This window comes from Acanthopagrus latus, chromosome 22, assembly GCF_904848185.1.
Source record: "Acanthopagrus latus isolate v.2019 chromosome 22, fAcaLat1.1, whole genome shotgun sequence".
Classification (NCBI taxonomy): Eukaryota; Metazoa; Chordata; class Actinopteri; order Spariformes; family Sparidae; genus Acanthopagrus; species Acanthopagrus latus.
In genome coordinates this window covers 6,318,028-6,337,376 of record NC_051060.1, presented here as the reverse complement: position 1 = coordinate 6,337,376, position 19,349 = coordinate 6,318,028, and the positions used below count along the sequence as shown (strand labels likewise).

The following is a 19,349-nucleotide window of genomic DNA, read 5'->3' as shown; positions in this document are numbered from 1 at the left end:
AACAGCAAACAAGACCATCAGCAAAAAGACTGCTATTTATATACATTTATTGCTATTCCCCATCATCAGCGTTCCGGGGTGCCAGAAGTGGCACAATTTCAATCTGTAACACCAACCACTGTCTGATGGTAAGTCGATGTCACCAATTCAAAAATCCCATAGTCTTTTTGTTGAGTGAACTATGTCGCTGCTAACTTCTGGGTCAGCCTTACAAAAAGACATCACACCACTCGATAGACTCCAGCATGATATTGGCCTCTGAAAATGTTCTCAGCATTTTATGAGTTGTTAGTAAGTGTTACTTAAGATTGATATGATCTTGGTTATAAAAATGAGTCGATACATATCTGTGCTCCTTAACCAGATGTTTTCACACGCAGAGAATAATAAAATAGGCAGTTTAGATAAGAATAAAAGCCGACATAACTGGAGGAAAGGTGACAGGCAGCAAGTTAAAGGACTGTTTAATATAAAACCTTTGTTGTGCCGACCGTTGCCCCTATGCTGAGGCGCTGTAAGCAATAGCTGATGACCTAGTAAAGTTAAAAATTTACCAGGATTGTCGATATCTTTTAAAGCTCTTATTTAAGGTAGAGGTTAACAGAGAATGTCTCATATTTTCCAACTGCATGACAAGCGACAGTTTGTAAACTGTTTTAATCCTCGCAGGTGACGTGTTTGATACAACCCAGCCAGTGAACTGTTTGGTCTCATATATAATCTTCTCCATTGTCTGTGTCAGCAGATCTTAATATGATGACACAGAGTTTGTGTCCCCAGCAGATAAAACTCACAGAAATATTCAACTTGCTCCAGGTGTTTTATTAGCATCCACAACCATCTCTTTTTGATGGGAGGCAGGATGATCCCGTGACATTGTTGTGGCGACCAAAACTGTTTTTTTTTTTCCAGAAGTCGGACCATCTCCTGGTGTTTTTTGGCAACCAAAACTGGGCGTTTCTCACAGGCTGTCAGCATAAGCGCAGCATTGTTATAAGAGATAAATAGAAAATTCAACTTAAATAAACATAAAATTGCAACAAAAAGAAATGTTCATTTTAAACGTATCTATGTTTTGCAGAAACATACTTTGCTAACTTTGCTACTTCGCATACACCCAAGTAGAAAGTACACTCAGATCCAGTGTTGTGCCTGAATGCGTTCAGTGAATGATTGTTCGTGAACTCGTTATTTTGGGTGAGTGTGACCTGAATGTACTGCCTGATGAATGTTATTGTGAACGTGTTCATTCTGGCATTTGTGAACGGCGCTCTCTTACAGTTTTACTTTGTTCAAGAGAGTGCTAGATTTCCATAAAGCCTTCCAGGCAAAAACCCGGCTGAAACACACCGTAAACAGGCCTTAATATGTAGCGGAAAAACACCCAATCTGGCAGCACCAGCCACCACAGTCGCACCGCCGCACGTATCACCAAAATGCGAAGTATGGAGGCAAAAATGCAGCAGCACTACCTCAGACTCTGCCTCTACCATTAATACGGCATCTTCATATGATTACTTAAAATAATTTTATGAAAAGGTCAGTGATGATCCAGGTGGGAAAAATCTGACCTTTTTGTGTAAACTTCACCCGCTGGGTTTCAAGAAACAACTCCATACATTAACGTCAACACCAAACCTGAACCTGACGGCACATTGAACTAAAGCACCCGGCGAGCCTTTCAAGGTATGTGCGAGTGAATAAAAAAATCAAAAGACACTGCAACTGTCTGGTTTTGCAGTATATTGTCAGAGAGCTGCAGTTTCAGTGTTAAAACTGATCAAATAATTGCCGTCTGTAGTTCTATATAGGCTGTGGCAATAATTTAGAAAACTAATAGTTTGCAGCAACATATTGAAAAAAAAAATGTTTGGAACTGTGAACAGAACTTTGAACTAGTTCATGTAGAAAGTGAACTTTCCCAACACTGCTCAGATCTCTGCCAGGTGTATCTAAGGCTTTGGAACAAGGGGATAAAGGTCATGCTGTACACTGGTCAGCCATAACAGGTACAGTGAAAATGTTTGATCATCTTGTTACCATGCCATGTTCTGCGGGAAAATTGCAGGTCCACTTTTACACACTGCATTCACCCAACCACCACCGCAGGCCAAATACACCCAGTCAGTGGTGGCCCAAGCCTTTTGGAGGCCCTAAGCAGAATATGATTTGAGGCCAAATTGATTTTTTATCACCAGCTCCAGTGGTGCTTGGTTTTTTGAAGTGACTCCAGAGTTTGTATGTCTGAAGTTTTCTTTGTTTCACTTGCCAGCAATCTTATTCAGCTTCTCTTCCCTGATCCTAACCCAATGTGGCATCTGTGGGATGTCGTGGAAGAAGTCCACCCAGAAACTCACAGGATTCAAAGTTAAAAATAATAGAAAAAGTGTGATGACTTTTGTTGTGAATTGGCACTATACAATTAAAGATGATTGAAAACACAAGTACGATCATGTCTTCTCAGTTAGACTACAAACTGTGGCCTTAAAAGACCTCAGTGCAAATATTGACAGTTGTTCATAAACCTTTGCCCCTCCCCTTTATCTGGCTACTATGAAATGAATTAATCTTTTTTCAAAGGCTCACAGATTCAAATGCTTCATAGGGAATCAGACTTTGTCGGTGCATTAGCTACCTCAAAATATTTGTCTTAAAATCATGGGGATATTCGATCTGTTTCTCCAGTCCTTCAGTTCTGTCTCCCTGCTGGGAGCTCTGGTGGTTCTGCTGCTCATCTACCTCATCTCCTCCTCCAGCTTCAGCTCCCAGGCAGACGGGAAAGCGCCTCCAGGACCAAAACCCTTTCCCCTGCTCGGTAACCTGCTGCAGCTGGACCTTAATAAGCCCTACAACACATTATGTCAGGTGAGTCAATACTTACACAATACTTATATTACATTCTCTGCCCTTACCTTAGTTGGTCAAATGAAAAAAGCATAAAGACAATGCACTGCTGTTTTAGCTTTCCAAGAAATATGGGTCAGTGTTCACCATTTACCTTGGACCACAAAAAGTGGTGGTCCTGGCTGGATACAAGGCAGTGAAGGAGGCGCTTGTCAACAATGCTGAAGAGTTTGGGGACAGAGATTACCTCCCGATTGCGCATGAACTCAATAAAGGACACGGCAAGTGAATATAAATTAATAGAGCAAATAATTTTCTTGTTTTCTTGTTGTTGTTTTCCTCTCAGCAAATGTTGGTCATCTCAACTCACATTATTGTTTAATCTCAGGGGTTTTATGGTCCAATGGGGATTCATGGAAAGAGATGAGGCGCTTTGCCTTGACTAACCTGAGAGACTTTGGAATGGGCAAGAGGGCATGTGAGGACAAAATCATTGAGGAATGTGAACACCTCATTGAAGTCTTCAAGAAACACAAAGGTAAATGTTTGATTTTTGTCAGTTACCTTTTTGTTCTTGTTCTATTTCATGTTACTTTAATGTGCTTTTGCTTTCCCATTCTAAAGGAGAAGCCTTTGATACGACCCATTCAGTAAACTATGCGGTCTCTAATATCATCTGCTCCATTGTCTACGGCAACAGATTTGACTACCATGACCCGAGGTTTACATCTATGGTAGACACAACCAACAAAAGAATTCAACTTGCAGGCTCCCCATCAATACAGGTATCATTGACTGTGTTTGTGAAAGTTTAAGCGCAGTGACTTAAATATTAAAAGTGCACTGTGTAAAGATAGTATCACCAGTACACCCACCAACTGGTGTTCACCATACTTTTGCTGTTGTTATCTTTTGGCCCTTTTTATTGGTTTTATTGGCCCCATTTAAGTGAATCTCTCGCCAAAATGCAACCTAGGCTTTTTTTTGTTAATGCATATGAGTCAAACCTTTGTGTGAAAGCATAATTATGACAAAAGAGGCACTTTTAAGATTTACCATATTTTAGTTTTCGGGTCAAGCTCATTTTCTCAGTGCATGGGGCACTTTTACGATAGCATCAAAATAGCTATTTTGAAGAAGGCTCGACACAACATGAAACTTTGCCTGTAGTATCACCAGGGTCTCTACACATGAACACACAAATGAAAATACAGTAAATCTTAAAAGTGCCTCTTTCGTCGTAATTATGCTTTTACATGAAGGTTTGACTTATATACATTGCCTGTAGAGGCAAAAGAACAGTTCATGGTCATCAATGCAGTTAAAAATGTTCAAAGCATATTAGAATTCATGTTTTATGTGACTTGGTACATATTGATTAAAAAGGTGTACTTTCCCTTTAAGACCGTATATTTATGCTGGATATTCTGTTGATTTGAGGAGGTGGAGTTAATGGTTGAGAGCTATGGAAGCAAACTGTTTTCTTACCTTCGGTTCAGTGGTTAGTATTAATTACAACAAGTGTGTTAGTCAGTCACTTTTTTTTGTAAGGCTGTGGAATTATAACTTTGAAACGGAGAAATAAACAGGGATTTTTGATATTTTAATTTACTACAACAACGTTTCTAAAGTGGACTTTTGTTGAACAGTACAGCTGGGCTGGCTCTCAACGCTGCCTGTGGAATGTAACTTCTTGCTAGCAATAGACAACCAAGTAAGCCATTGCAAGATCTCAAGACAATTCAAACCTCTACACTCACAAAAAAAGCCTAGGTTGCATTTTGGTGAGAGTTTCACTTTAACTGACAGAAATCCCTAAACTGAACAGCAAATGTACTTGTTCCCACTTGTGCACCCCTGGATGTGTTAATCTGAAAATTAAATTCGGTCACATACACTGATGGTAGATTGCTATCTTGAGGCAGCGGAAAACGACTGCGCTGTAGATGACAAAAAGCTAGTCTAAAGTTCATCCGCTCCTCATTAGGACATATTTCTCTGTATATCAAGATGATATGACCCATCATGCCTAATCCATGGACTGAGAATTGCACATACACAGAGGGACTTGCAGCGGTCCTCCTTCTCCTCAGTAAAATATTTGTATATTTTCTTATGCAGTCAAACAGAGTTGTTGATGGGCCAGTTGATTGTGCAGGGCAAAGGGTCAACGGCTGAGCATCACATTCTTTTCCCTCAGCAAAGATGAGTGTCACTGGTTAATGGCCCTGGCACACCTGGCTCTTAAAGGGAATAGGACACGACACTCAGACTGGTTTCATTCATGTTCCACCCAAAACACACCCATGACTAATTCAAAGTCTACATACCACCTCTTACAGCATGGGATTATCTGCTGTTTAACTAACAAAATGGACTTGGACATGCCCTAAACAAACTTGTGCACTGTGCTTTGGACTGTGCGCTATGGACCATCTAAATAGGGCCCGCTAAGCTTAATGTCAAAAGTTATGAAGCAAAACTAATGAACAACACAAGTCATTTGCCCCAACCTCCGGCCAGCTCATCACAGTAAAGTTTCACCAATTGAGGATTTTTATACTGCATGAACTAAATACCTACTTTTCCAAAAGGTTTTCCAGCAGATATCTTCTCATAAAACCACTCAAGGTTACATGCACCACAGATTTGTGTTTGTTTAGTTTCAATTTTCTATTTCTATCTTGGCACAACATTCTGCTAATGATCTGGTTAGGTTTAGGCACAAAACCCACTTGGTTAGGGTTTGGAAAACATCATGGTTTGCCTTAAAATGGCATACCCGTCCTCCTCCCTGAGAAAAAATAGCCGGCTTTATTTGCTACATAAAAGGCTGAAAATTAGCCAAGAGAGTTGAACAGCTAATGCCAAATTGTAAACCTTCTGTCTTGTAAAAATGACACCATCACCCCCTCCACCTTGATGTGGAAGTCAGCTAATGAGCATATAATGTGAATATGGTATGCCATGTTTGGTACACTAGTCAACCTTGGACGTATCTGTGGTTTGTAGAAATGTAACTGCTAACAATACATGTGGATGACTGGGCTGAGATGAGACATCAGGCGGGAAAAAAAAAAAAAAACTTCACGTGGTAGTGGAAAGAGGGAGTCAGGCTCTTGTAGGGTGAAAACAGCTTGTAGAGCTGGGACATTTTGATAGCTTACTCTTTGAAGTGAGGATCTATTTTTGAACAAAGTCAAGTTTGAATGATGTTTGGTGTTTCATATAATGCCAGTATTGTTGTTTCTTCGCATTCTTTTGATAATGTGAGTACATTTTAGAATACGTCATACTACGTTTCAGGCCAAGTCTTACAAATTACACCCTCAAATAATTCATGTTATTATAAACAAAAATAGTGTTCATAGTAAAAAGCTGTTTTGTTGTTGTTGTTGTTGTTTTACAGATGTACAACTTCTTCCCATGGATCTTCCAATGGGTTGGCAACAGAAGAGAAATCCATAAAATCACCACCTTCAATAAGCAACAGAACTTAGAGCTCTTCAGACATTTAAAAGAGACCCTCAATCCAGAGATGTGCCGAGGCTTTGCAGATGCCTTTCTGGCTAAGAAGCAGGATCTGGAGGTTTTATCATCTTATCATATCATCTGTTTTCAAATTTTATATTACTGTTGGTTTTATTAATAACTTGGATTTAAATCCTCATATTTTGTCTGGGTGATGATGTTGAATGTGGGATGCTTGATGTGTTTCCATTTAGCTGAATGGTAACCCATATTTTTCCTGCATAACTGACTAGTGTAATTTGGTTTAATTGCCATGTTTAATTCCTATGTATAATTGTGTCTTGTTTGCATCACAACAAAGATTTATGACTTGTTTCATAATAATATTCCTTAAAGGAAGCATATATAAAGTAAAAAGATTTGGACCGAGCACATAACCTTGTGGAACCCCATGACATGAACTTTGGCAGGCAATGAAGATTCATTCTTAATTTGTACAAACTTATATTTATCTGATACATATGACTTAAACCAGCCCAATGGAGTTATTTTAATGCCACTTAAATGTTCCAGTCTTCATAATAGAATGTGATAGTCAATGATGCTCAAAAAGGGCACCATTGTGTGACTAACATGCCAATCAGCTTGTTGTGCTAACTTCAGCACATATTGTACAACTAAACGTTTATGGGTGTTACTCAGGCTTGTGAACTTGGGTTCAGCATTAAATCTATCGATCTACATACTACTTGAAATTTGTTTCCCCTTGGGTGGCGAAGGGTTAGTCGAGGTCAACAGCTCCCCACCTCCACTGTAAACATTGTTGATAGAGGACCGCTTCCCCCTCCTGAGACGCTGGATGGTTTGCCAGAAATTCTTAGAGGCTGACTGGTAGTCCTCCTCCATGGCCTCCCCAAACTTTTCCCAGACCCGAGTTTTTGCTTCCGCAACCGCCCTTGCTGCCGCACGCTTGGCCTGCTGGTACCTGTCAGCTGCCTCAGAAGTCCCCCGAGCCAACCAGGCTCGATAGGACTCCTTCTTCAGCCTGGCAGCATCCCTTACTTCCGGAGTCCACCACCGGGTTCGGGGATTGCCGCCACGACAGGCACCGGAGACCCTACGGCCACAGCTCCAGACAGCCGCGTCAACAATGGAAGTGGAGAACATGGTCCATTTGGACTCAATGTCCCCAGCCTCCCTCAGGATCTGGGCAAAGCTCTTCCAGAGGTGGGAGTCACAGACCTCCCTGCCAGAGGGTTCCGCCAGACATTCCCAGTAGACCCTCACAATGCGTTTGGGTCTGCCAGGTCTTTTCCAGCTTCCTCCCCTGCCAGCAGATCCGACTCACCACAAGGTGGTGATCGGTTGACAGCTCAGCCCCTCTCTTCACCCGAGTGTCCAAGACATATGGCTTGATGTCAGATGACATGACTACAAAGTTGATCATTGACCTCTGGCCTAGGGTATGGACAAACTGTGACTAGAACAGAAGTCCAATAACAGAACACCACTCGGGTTCAGATCGGGGAGGCCGTTCCTCCCAATAACACCCCTCCAGGTAACGATGTTGCTGCCCACGTGAGCGTTGAAGTCCCCCAGTAGAACGACAGTCATGAATAAAGAAAAAAATAGTATATTATCTGCATGGATGTGCAACTGGACCGTGACCTCTGGCAGTTCAGCACAAATACATGAAATGTTAAAGCTCTAAATTTAAGTAATATAAAAATCATTTATGCATTTTACCTGCAGGAATCCAAGGTGACTAACAGTTACTTCCATGATGACAATCTAATGGAGACGGTCCTGAATCTGTTTGCGGCTGGCACTGATACGACAGCAACCACACTCAGATGGGCACTTCTACTGATGGCCAAGTACCCGAAAATACAAGGTAAGGAGCAGATACTGAAATATACAAATACTGAAACATACGATTCAAACTGCGTGCTTTACCAACACAACAATAATCAAAATATGAACAAAAAAAACCAAGACAATTCTCACAGCCGCAGCAGTGCTTTGACCTAAATGCTGTTTAGCATGTTAGCAAAAGACGCAGTGCTTTCTTAATTTTGCAGTAACTCTCCTTTCATTTCACAGCCCAGGTCCACGAGGAGGTGAACAGGGTGATAGGAAGTCGTCAGGTGCAGGTCGAGGACAGGAGGAACATGCCCTTCACTGACGCTGTCATCCATGAGACACAGAGACTGGCCAACATCGTCCCCATGGCACTTCCTCACAAAACCAGCCAAGATGTCACCTTCCAGGGTTACTTCATTAAAAAGGTCGCACTGAGTTAAATAACTAATAAGGAAGATCCAACTCTACTAATATTTGAAAATAATGTTTTTTGGAATTTGTTGAGCATCCTGGGCTAACCTGGGGTTTTATTTCTTCATACTAATCTTTAACAGAATGTAGCTGATATTATAATAAAGCCTTTAAATTGCTGCATGTCTCCAGGGGACCACAGTGTATCCTCTCCTGACATCTGTCCTGTATGATGAGAGTGAGTGGGAGAAGCCATACACCTTTCATCCTGCCCACTTCCTGGACAAAGATGGAAAGTTTGTCAAGCGAGACGCCTTCATGCCTTTCTCCGCAGGTTTGTGAGCTGAGGCATTATTTCTCATCAGTTATCAGTTTCCTGGCAGTTAGCTTCACCTGCACACTCTTCTGTTCTTTTTTTTTTTTTTTAATCTCACAGGTCGAAGGATTTGTCTTGGAGAGGGTCTGGCCAGGATGGAGCTCTTCATCTTCTTCACCACAATCATGCAACGCTTTTGTTTCACTCCTCCACCTGGAGTTTCAGAGGATGACCTGGATCTGACTCCCCGTGTGGGCTTCACCCTCAACCCTTCACCTCATGAACTGTGTGCTGTTTCCCGTGATGAGGAGAACGAGGGCTTTAACATGTTGTAATAAATCAATCTTAGTCATATGCGAAAGAGGAGATTATAATTCATAGTGTAATACTCATGTGTAATAGGGTTATTTTAGATTGTTGAAGTTCATCAGAATTCATTCCTATTTTCATTCAGTATTCCTGAAATATTAAATTAAGTTATTTTGGTCTTTTAGTTCCATAACAGGCTCCTTTTATTTGTTTGATTAGACAGTCCTCATGTGTTGATTAAAGAGACTGGAGGTCTTCAGTTTGTCCCCTTTGCTTGCTGATGAGCCGAACCAAGAGGGTTAGAGCTGGACTGTATCTTTCACCATCACCACCTAACACATTAATGAAATAAATGCCTTGAACCTGAGAGAAGTTGTTGAGTGGTCCCTTCAGTCTGCTGAGATCGAACCAGAAAGATGGGGTTCCACATGACTAATGGCCTTCCTTGGCCCCTGTTGTGTTAATAATCCACCTCACCCTCGCTGTTCAAGCAGCTAAAGCTGGATTTTTCTGCTCCAGCTTCCCAGAAACTTATGACACAGACTGAACTGACAGTTCTGTGTAGGTACCCGTCTATGCAGTTCTACTCAATGCAACTGGCTTGTGAAAAATCCAAATTCTTAGACATATTTAAACTTGCAATAGTTACTTTCCCTGGAAACTATTTAATAATAATTCAGTCACTAACTCAGTTACTAGTAATTATAACTTTTTAAAAGTAATGTGCCCAGCACTGGTTACAGACAAGTAACCAACTATTTAATGCATATTGATGCCTTCTCAAAAGTTTCCTTCCTAATGAAAAGTGTCCTGAAATACAGATAAACTTACAATTCTTCATTGAATGTTTATGTTGTAGGTCTCTATTGAGTACGTCTGTAGTCTGAGCAACAGCCCTTCGTGATGCCTTGAGCTCCTGTTCATTCCACAGTGTGAGATTTTGTCTTGGTTTCCTGATCTGACTGCTACTTGAAACTAAAGTAAAGACACGCAAGAGTCAATGACAAGACGCGGCACTTCAGTCAGCTTATTGTAACCCAAAGTACAAGCGTGCAAACAAATCAAGTTGATCTTTGACAGACAAATGAAAAACTAATACATGATTTAAGTCTATTATGGTTCATTAAGACTGCCTCGTATTCATCACTGAATGTCTTTGCAGCATTCCATTGTTCCACCATTTTAAGCAGGTGTTGCATTTGCCTGTTCTCCAAGTTTCCCATTGAAATGTGTTCCCTCAGTGACCTTATACTCTTCATTTTGGCATCGAGTTATCCTTATGGTATCATGCTCAGACATTCAGCCACACACTTGAGGCTCATGTGACATGCTGACATCCTGCTTTCCCATCATCTCATGGTTCAGTCCTTCATTCAGTATAAGATTTCATTGATAGCTTCACAAAGGGGTTTAATGGGGAAAACTAAAGGTGGACCCAAACGCAATTACTCTGACAGGAGGTAGGATTGGGGGAAAACAAAGCGAGATTTATTAAACAAAGCCAAAATCTACAAAATCCAAAGTAAAAAAAAAGTACAAGTCAAAAATCTAAGTTCAAGTCAAACATGAGAAAACCAGAACACACAATCCAAAAAACACATACCACTGGGGGTCTGGAGACAGAAGGAACTTGAACTTGAAACATGTTTCTGTCACACAGCCCAGTTCCATTTCCAATTTTTAACCCCACCCTGCCATTTTGAATGCTCCCCCTTGTCCCTGGGTGAAATCTCCCCCTATGATGTGGTAAATTATAGTGTGTTATTGGGTAATTACTGCTGGTAAAAAGCAGGTAGCTACAATCCTAGCTATTTACCCAGTAAATATACGGTAACAAAAATGTGTTACTAGGTATTGTATTTACTTTCTTATTACCATTGGTAATTACCTAGTAACACTTTTGTGCTATCATAAATTTACCAGGTACATACCTGGTAATTAGGGGACTATAAAAGAAAGGCTTACCTGATTTTTCTGTCAGATTACTTATAAGATAAACTAATTTAAAATGTACTAGTGTGGCAACATCCTCTCACACAATGTCCTACAACAATACCTGATTGGAAAAACGTCACTAACAGCAAATAAAAGATACAATGATATTAATCTGTAAAGTATCTAGTAATTAAATGTTTAAATATAGTAGAGAGGAAGGGTAAAATGGCAGAAAATGCAAAAACTCTTCATTTCTCAATTTAAAAGATTAAATTAAGAAATGAACCTTCTGTTTTCTGTGTCTCATGTCTATCTATACTTTGGAAGAGCACATTCTTCCTTCAAACAAATGTGTAACACAGTGGTGTATAAGATTGCTTTTAACCAAATTTTCCAGAAGAGGGTGAAAGTGAGTAGCTTGTGAGGAGTGCTCTTACATAAGAGGAAAATCCCCCAAATTGCCAGTGCTGCATAGGTGAATACAAGCCCGTTTCAAGGACTGAATGAAGTAGCATTTGCTGTTGCTGTGCTGTACAACACTGCCAGACTACAGTGAAGATGCTTTCCTCTGCTACAGGCTACTACAGGCTGATGGTCCTGTTAGCTTATGCAGCTCATTAACAGGGATCAGAAGTCTGTTCATTGTTTGTGTTCTATGATGTCTATGACGAAGCGTCTGGATCATTTAGGGCCGGTTGCTTTTCGATGAGAGCAACAGGAAATGTGATGCAAGAGCTCTTGCGCAAGAGGGAGGAACTTGACACTCTTTCTTCCTTAATCTTTTGAAACCACAACCCCAGACGCAAGACAGATGTCCACACACAACGATTTTTTAATGTTACACGATGGACGAAGTGTGGGCAAGGCCAAAACAAGTGGAGTGCAGGTAGAGGCTATCATTAAGAAATACAAGTAAGCACATTACATCTACTCACTGCCTTAACCAGCAACACAGCGCATAACTAGACTGACATACAGTTTAGTTCTGTATAGACAACATGGGCTTATCACAGCAGTGCTAATGCAGTTTTTTCTCTCTCATCTCTGGCTTGAGAAACCGTGAGGGGAAACAAAAGGTTTGCCAAGATAATCTTACAAAGTTCCTTAATTTCTCAAAAAACTCGCTTCAGGTGGTGTGTATACTGACTGAAGGGATAAAGCCAGGTTCCCAACAGATGTACCCCGCTGGTGTCATGATGGTATTTTGAACATGAAACATAAGAAATCACAAAAGTACTGTGCTCTAACTGCTGCAACTGACAGTAACCATTATAACCACGACCTATAATGGAACATAGAAAGGCTCGTGTATCATAATGAGGCTGTTAGATGCGACTGCTTGATCTGACTTGTTGATAATACACAATATATCCACCCACGACACTGACCGCAGATTACAGCCATTTATAACACATTCTTCACCAAAAGAAAGACACTGACAGTGGTGTGACATAACCAATTAACACACAATAGATGTATATTGTGTTAAGAGTGCATGGAGTAATTTTAAACACCCCTGGAATTTAATGCTTTAAGTCCCATTTAGAACACGAGGTGGAGGTGCACTTCAGCATCTTGTGGTCAAAATGAGTATTATTAAAGCAATTTTCCTTTTTTGCAGGTCAAAGATGAGGAACATAGACTTGGAAAATGGATCAACACACAAAGAATCTCACAAAAAACAGCAACATGAAAACAATAAATTAGGCTTAAAGCCTGACCTTACGATGCTTAATCCCAAGGTGAGGCACGACTGGATCCTACATTATGTTCACTAAAAGTGTGCAAATTAAAATCCCTATCACCGTGAGAACTTGCCTACAGCTACTATTCAACTATTCCATTCTTTTTCCAGTTGAACAAACAGAACACTGACAAATACTAAGTGTGTTAGCTTACAAAGATGTTATCTGTATCTATCTATTGCAATAAGAACAAAAAAAAAACCCAAAACAATCATGCTGCCAAATTTGGGCTGAGTAATGGACCACAGACTCCTTCTGCTATCAGCACAGCAAAGCCAGAAGCAAATACTAATACTTAAACATTTGATAAGAGCACAGAACAAACTGTCAGGTTTCAATGTTGTTTTTTTGATTATGACATTACAGCTGTAAGTTTCATTCCCTCTCTGATTCATTTTGGTTTGCTGATGTAGCTGTAGAGGCAGCTGGGATCATCATCTGCTTCTGTCTGCACTGCAGTCTTGACTGTTGAATAAGTGACTTCCTCTTCCTCTTTGACCTGTGGGACACAAATCAGAGCTTTAACCTCATTTACCTCATTTATAGTTCTGGTAACTCATTGTCTGTTGGTCACACCAGGACCATATATGAAAGAAATGTTTGTCAGGGACTGAAATGAGAACACTGCCAAAAGTACATAACCACTTCACATGTACATCCATCTGTTGGACTTTGTGTTTTAAAACCATGTGCACTAGTGTCCTGTCCACTGTGTTGGATGTGTTTGAGGTCACTCCAGCTATGAAAACCATGTCTCTGTGGAAGTGACTGTGCATGGGAGCACTGTCGTGTTGGAAGAGCTGCCCCAAAATTGAAACATTCAATATTCTGAAACATAATTTAAGTCTGCAATAAGATTTAAAATCAACACAAAATAAGTGGACACCATGTAGTGTATGAGCTCTGCATCAGCATGTTAATAAAATACTTACTCCACGATTGTGCAGCAGAGCAGACTACTCTAAAAATAGAAAACCACAGCTGAATAAATCCGTAGGTGTTTGAAGTCTCTCACCTGTTTCTTGTTGGGGGCCTGTTGGATAGTGTGGCTAACAGTGGCGTAGGTCAGATTGCTCTCTGGCTCATCCTGAGTGCAACAACACAATGATTCATGAAGCACAAACAGCTACAATTGAACTTTGTTTTCACGGTAAAGACAAAGAGACTTTCTACATCGTTGTAATTTACTGTAAACTTTATTGGGTTTAACATAAATCACCTGATCTTCTCAGTTTTTGTCATGCATTTGTTTTTCTTTATGTGCATTAACATCACTGTTAAATCCTGCACTGCTCAGAGAAACTGTTTCACTTTGTTTTTTTGTTGTTTTCAGAATTCATCTGACACGGACCTGCCAACCAAACTCCAAATATGTGGATTTATTTCACTAAAACTTGAGAGAATATGCTGATTTCAAAGATTTCACTCAAATGAATAATGCAGGATTATTTTTAGGAGAGATCAGTTAGTGTTCCTGCATCATGAGACAAGTCAAAGACCAGTGAATCAACATGTTCTTGTACATCTTTTTTAACCAAATCTAAAAACAAAGAAAGGTAAACACACTATTATTTTGTAGAGAACATGTAAGTACAATGTTATTGGTAAATATATTGATTGTTATCTTTATTGTGATTGTGTCACAATGCATTTTACTCACGGGGTGTTGGGCTGATTTTTGACCATCTGGACGAAAAGTAAAAAAATCAGAGATTAGTTATTAAATATCATCATTCTGTACATTTAACACATTTTCACATGAATCTTAACATTTCCTTTGGGTTTGTTGTCCTGGTCAATGTCAAGTTGTCATCTAAATGTCAACGTTGCAATAAAAGTGACATAACTGACCAAAAGACACTTAATGACAGTCATTAAATTCATAAAGACTCCTTCATGTTCATGTGTTACTGCAGTTACTGTGGTTTACTGACCGACTGTCACTTTGGCTCTCTTCCTGTGTTTGATGAGAACAGCAGCGATGATGACGACCACCACGACCACCACACCGCCCGCTGCACCCATGATGATGTAGGTCTGTAGGTCAGGAGAGTGATCTGTAGTCAGAGGACAGCAGTCAGCCAGAGAAGTGACATTCAAAATAAAATGTGTAAAAATATAACTATAAATATAATATAAATCTCTCCTCTTAAAATAAGCAATCTAATGTTCTACAGGATTTATATGTAAAAATAATGAGATACACTTTTCTGTCTGCGGTCAGCTCTTTCACCAAATTGGTAGTTGTGAAGAACGTTAGATAGAAATGTGTGTATTTTCAATATGGCTGTCATGATAATACTTTAATTCTAATGTGTGAAACTTTGATAAACCATCAGGTGAAGCTGTGTATCATCTTACCTGTACCAGGTGTGTCTGACTGATGGTCTCCTGTGAAGACAGGTGTGTACTCAGCTTCTATCTCCACATTGTTCTCCTCATCAACCACCTTACAGGTGTATCTCCTGTTGTGGCCACTCTGACGCTTCACAGTGAGAGAAGACACACAGTTCTTCTGTCCATGGAACTTGTACCCTTCACCTTCACCAGGCAGCACAGTTCTTGTCTCATCCATCCAGCGGATGCTGATCTGTGGACAGTGATGGAGATCAATGTGTCTGAACAGAGAACACTCTAATGTGACTTCAGCGTCCCTCTTTGGATCAGCGTCTGGTGGAGATGGAGAGACTGACAGAAAACAAGAGATAAGTGTTCACTCAGTGTGAAAAATGTTTGGAGGACTTTACTACAAGGTCTGAACAAGTTTCTCTTCATCTGCTGTCTTCATTGTTTTACTGCATTCAATCATGAAGGTGTACTGAAATAAGTGAAATCAAGACCTTTCAGTGTTGTTTCAACAATACAAATGACTTCATGAAATGAAAAAGTGAAACCTGTAAAGAAAATGTATGAGCAGATTGATCTGTGGATCTCTGTAAACTGGGGGAGGGGAACTTGTTACATGAATGAAGGAGCAGCAGCTCTGTGATCATCTTAAAACAGTGAGGCATTCACTTCACTTTGACTATTATGGACATGATCTTCTCTTCCTTAAATGGAAGGACTGTCTCCATATTGACTGGATGAATGATGGCTGCTCATCACTGTTCACCTTCATAAAGACACTGACAGACACCTGTCTGTCTCACTGGTTGTCCCCCTCTAAAAAAGACAAGGTGGAAAATAATGACACTCACTTGTCAGAACACTTAGATATGTAGATGTATCTGTATGGTGACCATAGTCCCCCTGTCGACAGGTGTAGAAAGCAGCGTCCTCAGCAGTGATGTTTTTAATGATCAAAGAGCAGGAAGTGTCCAGACTCAACCTGACAGCTCGGACTGAGTCCAGCTTAACTTTTCCTCCTGAAACTTCAGTGAAAGTCTGAGCTCGATCTTTGTCATACAGCCATGTAACATCAGAGCATGTTGGATCAGAGGATGATGCTCTGCCACAGGACAGGATGACATAATGTCCAGCTCTGCTGTAGAGATATTTAACTTCTCCACTGACACCTGCTGGAAAGAAAAGAACACATGTTCTTTAAGAAATGACACATTACATGTAACATTTTTGCAGAGACTCAACAGTTAAGAACAGCGAGGATTGTATTTTATTACTTAATCACCAAAGAATTAACAAAGATCATCCAGGTCTGAATTGGGATTTTACATTTCCAGTGACAGAGAGGGAGTGTGTCACCCTCGGTCCTCTAGTGGTCGTGTTCATATAAGAGAGTCATTTTCATTTCAGTCTCAGTTAATCAGTGAATTGTGGCTCTTTAGGATACAGCTTTGTACTACAGTGCTCAGCGTAAATGAGTACACCCCCTTCGAAAAGTAATCTTACACAAAAACAATTTCCAAAATGTTGACCAGACTAAGTTTTATATAACATCTCTTTAACTCATAACATGAAAGTAAGGTTAATAATATAACTCAGAGAACAAAATTTTCAGTTTTACTCAAATTAGGGTGATGCAAAATGAGTACACCCCACTGAAAGTCTCTGGAGCAAGGCCAAATTTTAGAATACAAATGTCTAATTTAACGATAATCAACCACAGGTAAGTCTAATTATTCATTACACAGGTGTCCAGCACACAGGTTGACTGTTAAAGGTGTGGAGAAAACCCCTTCCCATTTCATGTTGTTAGCAATGGTACCACATGGAAGAGAAATGTCTCAAGACCTGAGAAAGACAATAATTTATTTACACTGCAAAGGTGAAGGCCACAAGAAGATCAGCAAAGCTTTGCTTATCAGTCAGAATACTGTAGCAAAAGTGGTACAAAAACTTAAAAAACATGGAACTGCAACCATCTCACAGAGACGTCCTGGTTGTCCACGGAAGTTAACACCTCAACAGGAGCGTCTTCTGATGAGAAGGGTCGAAGAAAATCGGCATGCAAGTTCACTACAGTTATCCAAGGAAGTAGACAGCCAAACTGGGGTGACTCTTTCCCGTGACACAATACGGCGTACGCTGCAGAGGAATGGCATGCATGGGTGCCGTCCCCAACGGAATCCTCTCCTAAAGCCCAGGCACAAAAAAGCCCTAGCGCCTAGAGATTGCCAGGGCCCATGCTGACAAAGATGAAGACTACTGGGACTCTATACTTTGGAGTGATGAGACCAAGATAAATGTTTTTGGAATTGATGGCTTCAAAACTGTTTGGCGTCGCAATGGTGAGGAATACAAAGAAAAATGCATGGTGCCTACAGTGAAACATGGTGGTGGCAGTGTCCTTATGTGGGGTTGCATGAGTGCTGCTGGTGTCGCATCATGAATTCACAGATTTATTGCTCTATACTGAAAGAAAAAATGCTACCATCACTCTGTGCCCTTGGTCGTTGTGCACTTTTCCAACATGACTATGATCCTAAACACACATCTAAGGCCACTGTTGGATTTCTGAGGAAGAACAGGGTGAAAGTGATTCAGTGGCCGAGTATGTCTCCTGATCTGAACCCAACTGAACACCTATGGGGAATTCTGAAGAGACAAGCTGAGCATCACTCGATCCAGCATCCAGTCTCTGAAAGAGATCATTCTTGAAGAATGAAAAAAGATTGATGTAGCAAAATGTTTCCAACGTGTTCATTCCCTGCCTAGGAGACTTGATGCTCTCAATAAAAATCATGAAGGCCATACAAAGTACTAGATTTAGTAGTTTTTGTTGTGGGGTGTACTCATTTTTGCATCGCCCTTATTTGAGTAAAACTGAAAAATTTGTAATCTAAGTTATGTTATTGCCCTTACTTTCATGTTATACGTTTAACAGATGTTATATTAAACTTATATATATTCAAGATTTTGGAAATTGTTTTTTGTGTTCATTGAGATATTGTTTAAATGGTACTTTTCAAAGGGGGTGTACTCATTTACAAGCACTGTATGTACACTTGTATCATCCTGTTCAATCCATATAGTATCTGAATCCAGCTGTAATGTGAATACTTCAATATTCTGTCACATAGGTGAAGTTTAAAGAAAGTAAAGAGAACACAGAGAGCAAACTGACTATTTGATCATCACTTCCCTGTTCTTCACATCTACGTATAATGATTCTACAAAGAATACATTTAACGATCTACCATTTATCTAAAAGGAATGAAAATGACAAATGTCTGTAAAATCCTGATCAACATTTAAATAAGAAAACAGCTTTACCTTCAATCTGGAGCACAGAAATAAAGATTAATCCCAACAGAGACATTTTGTGTCGTTCTCTGTCAGCAGGCAGACGTCGTGTGAGGCTTTTCTTCTCTGCAGCAGATCTGTAGGTGATGCTGCAGTTTCCTCTTTGTGGTTGGATACTGTTTTAAAATAACTTTAGAAATAGCACCCATCCTCCCCATCATGACAGTTAGAGTCACGTCACTTCTGTTTCTACTAAACAGACTGCACACAACACTCTTGTGTTTCACAATCTGTTGTGTCAGTTTATAGTTTACAAAGAAATTAGATTTTCAGAGCACATGGCGTCCTGACTTTGAAAGGCCTCTTGAACAAAATGACTCAAAAAGATCTAATGCAACTCTACACATGCTCCAGGAAGTGATTCCTCAATTATGCACACACAGTTGTTGATACACTTTACACCTCTTCATTTTCTTATCTATGGAGTTGTGAAACATGATCAGGTGAAAAGCTTTTATCTCAAAAAGTAAACCATCTTTTGGTTTGATGATGATTATTTGGTGTCAACTGAAGAAATTCAGTAAGAGTTTTATTTTTAGTCTAAGTGATGGTAATGAGGTCAGTTCCATTCTGTCATTTCTGTGGCGCAATAAATACAGGAAGTGAAATGTTTTGTGTGAAACAGAAGGAGAAAAGTAACGCTGCGCTCCATCACCCATACTGCCATACTATTTAATATGACTGGAAAAGACTGAGTTTGCACCAATACAAAGTATGTGAAATGCAGTTTGCCAGTAATACCAGGATGTCCT

At 40.1% G+C, this 19,349-nt stretch overlaps 2 protein-coding genes across 4 annotated transcripts; one reads left to right on the top strand and one right to left on the bottom strand.

Moving 5' to 3' along the window:
* Window positions 1–2,591: 2,591 nt before the first annotated feature.
* On the top strand, window positions 2,592–9,581 carry LOC119012171 (cytochrome P450 2K1-like). Its single transcript, XM_037085723.1, has 9 exons — window positions 2,592–2,865; window positions 2,963–3,125; window positions 3,233–3,382; window positions 3,469–3,629; window positions 6,254–6,433; window positions 8,068–8,209; window positions 8,419–8,603; window positions 8,782–8,923; window positions 9,026–9,581. Exons 1-9 carry the CDS (start codon window positions 2,659–2,661, stop codon window positions 9,238–9,240), a joined length of 1,545 nt encoding a protein of 514 aa, XP_036941618.1. The 5' UTR covers window positions 2,592–2,658; the 3' UTR covers window positions 9,241–9,581.
* Window positions 9,582–11,963: 2,382 nt separating this feature from the next.
* LOC119012952 lies at window positions 11,964–18,727 on the bottom strand. Of its 3 annotated transcripts, none has more exons than XM_037087201.1 (7): window positions 18,568–18,727; window positions 16,092–16,412; window positions 15,256–15,582; window positions 14,829–14,951; window positions 14,555–14,580; window positions 13,910–13,981; window positions 11,964–13,393 (listed from the first exon to the last, which is right to left on the bottom strand). In XM_037087201.1, the coding sequence occupies exons 1-7, from the start codon at window positions 18,611–18,613 to the stop codon at window positions 13,286–13,288; spliced, it is 1,023 nt and encodes a 340-aa protein (XP_036943096.1). In that variant the 5' UTR covers window positions 18,614–18,727; the 3' UTR covers window positions 11,964–13,285. The 3 variants fall into 3 exon arrangements, with proteins under 3 accessions (XP_036943096.1, XP_036943098.1, XP_036943097.1); XM_037087203.1 differs by having other exon boundaries at window positions 14,829–14,954; window positions 15,274–15,582; XM_037087202.1 differs by having other exon boundaries at window positions 16,092–16,409.
* Window positions 18,728–19,349: the final 622 nt, after the last annotated feature.

Bases quoted from the DNA above. Each gene is read 5' to 3' on its own strand.
- LOC119012171 (XM_037085723.1), top strand. From the start codon at position 2,659: ATGGGGATATTCGATCTGTTTCTCCAGTCCTTCAGTTCTGTCTCCCTG. The intron at 2,866-2,962 runs GTGAGTCAATAC...CTGCTGTTTTAG, and splicing joins CCTACAACACATTATGTCAG to CTTTCCAAGAAATATGGGTC. The intron at 3,126-3,232 runs GCAAGTGAATAT...GTTTAATCTCAG, and splicing joins TGAACTCAATAAAGGACACG to GGGTTTTATGGTCCAATGGG.
- LOC119012952 (XM_037087201.1), bottom strand. From the start codon at position 18,613: ATGTCTCTGTTGGGATTAATCTTTATTTCTGTGCTCCAGATTGAAG. The intron at 13,982-14,554 runs GTGAGTAAAATG...TGTTGCACTCAG, and splicing joins AAAAATCAGCCCAACACCCC to GATGAGCCAGAGAGCAATCT. The intron at 13,394-13,909 runs GTGAGAGACTTC...TGTGTCCCACAG, and splicing joins AGGCCCCCAACAAGAAACAG to GTCAAAGAGGAAGAGGAAGT.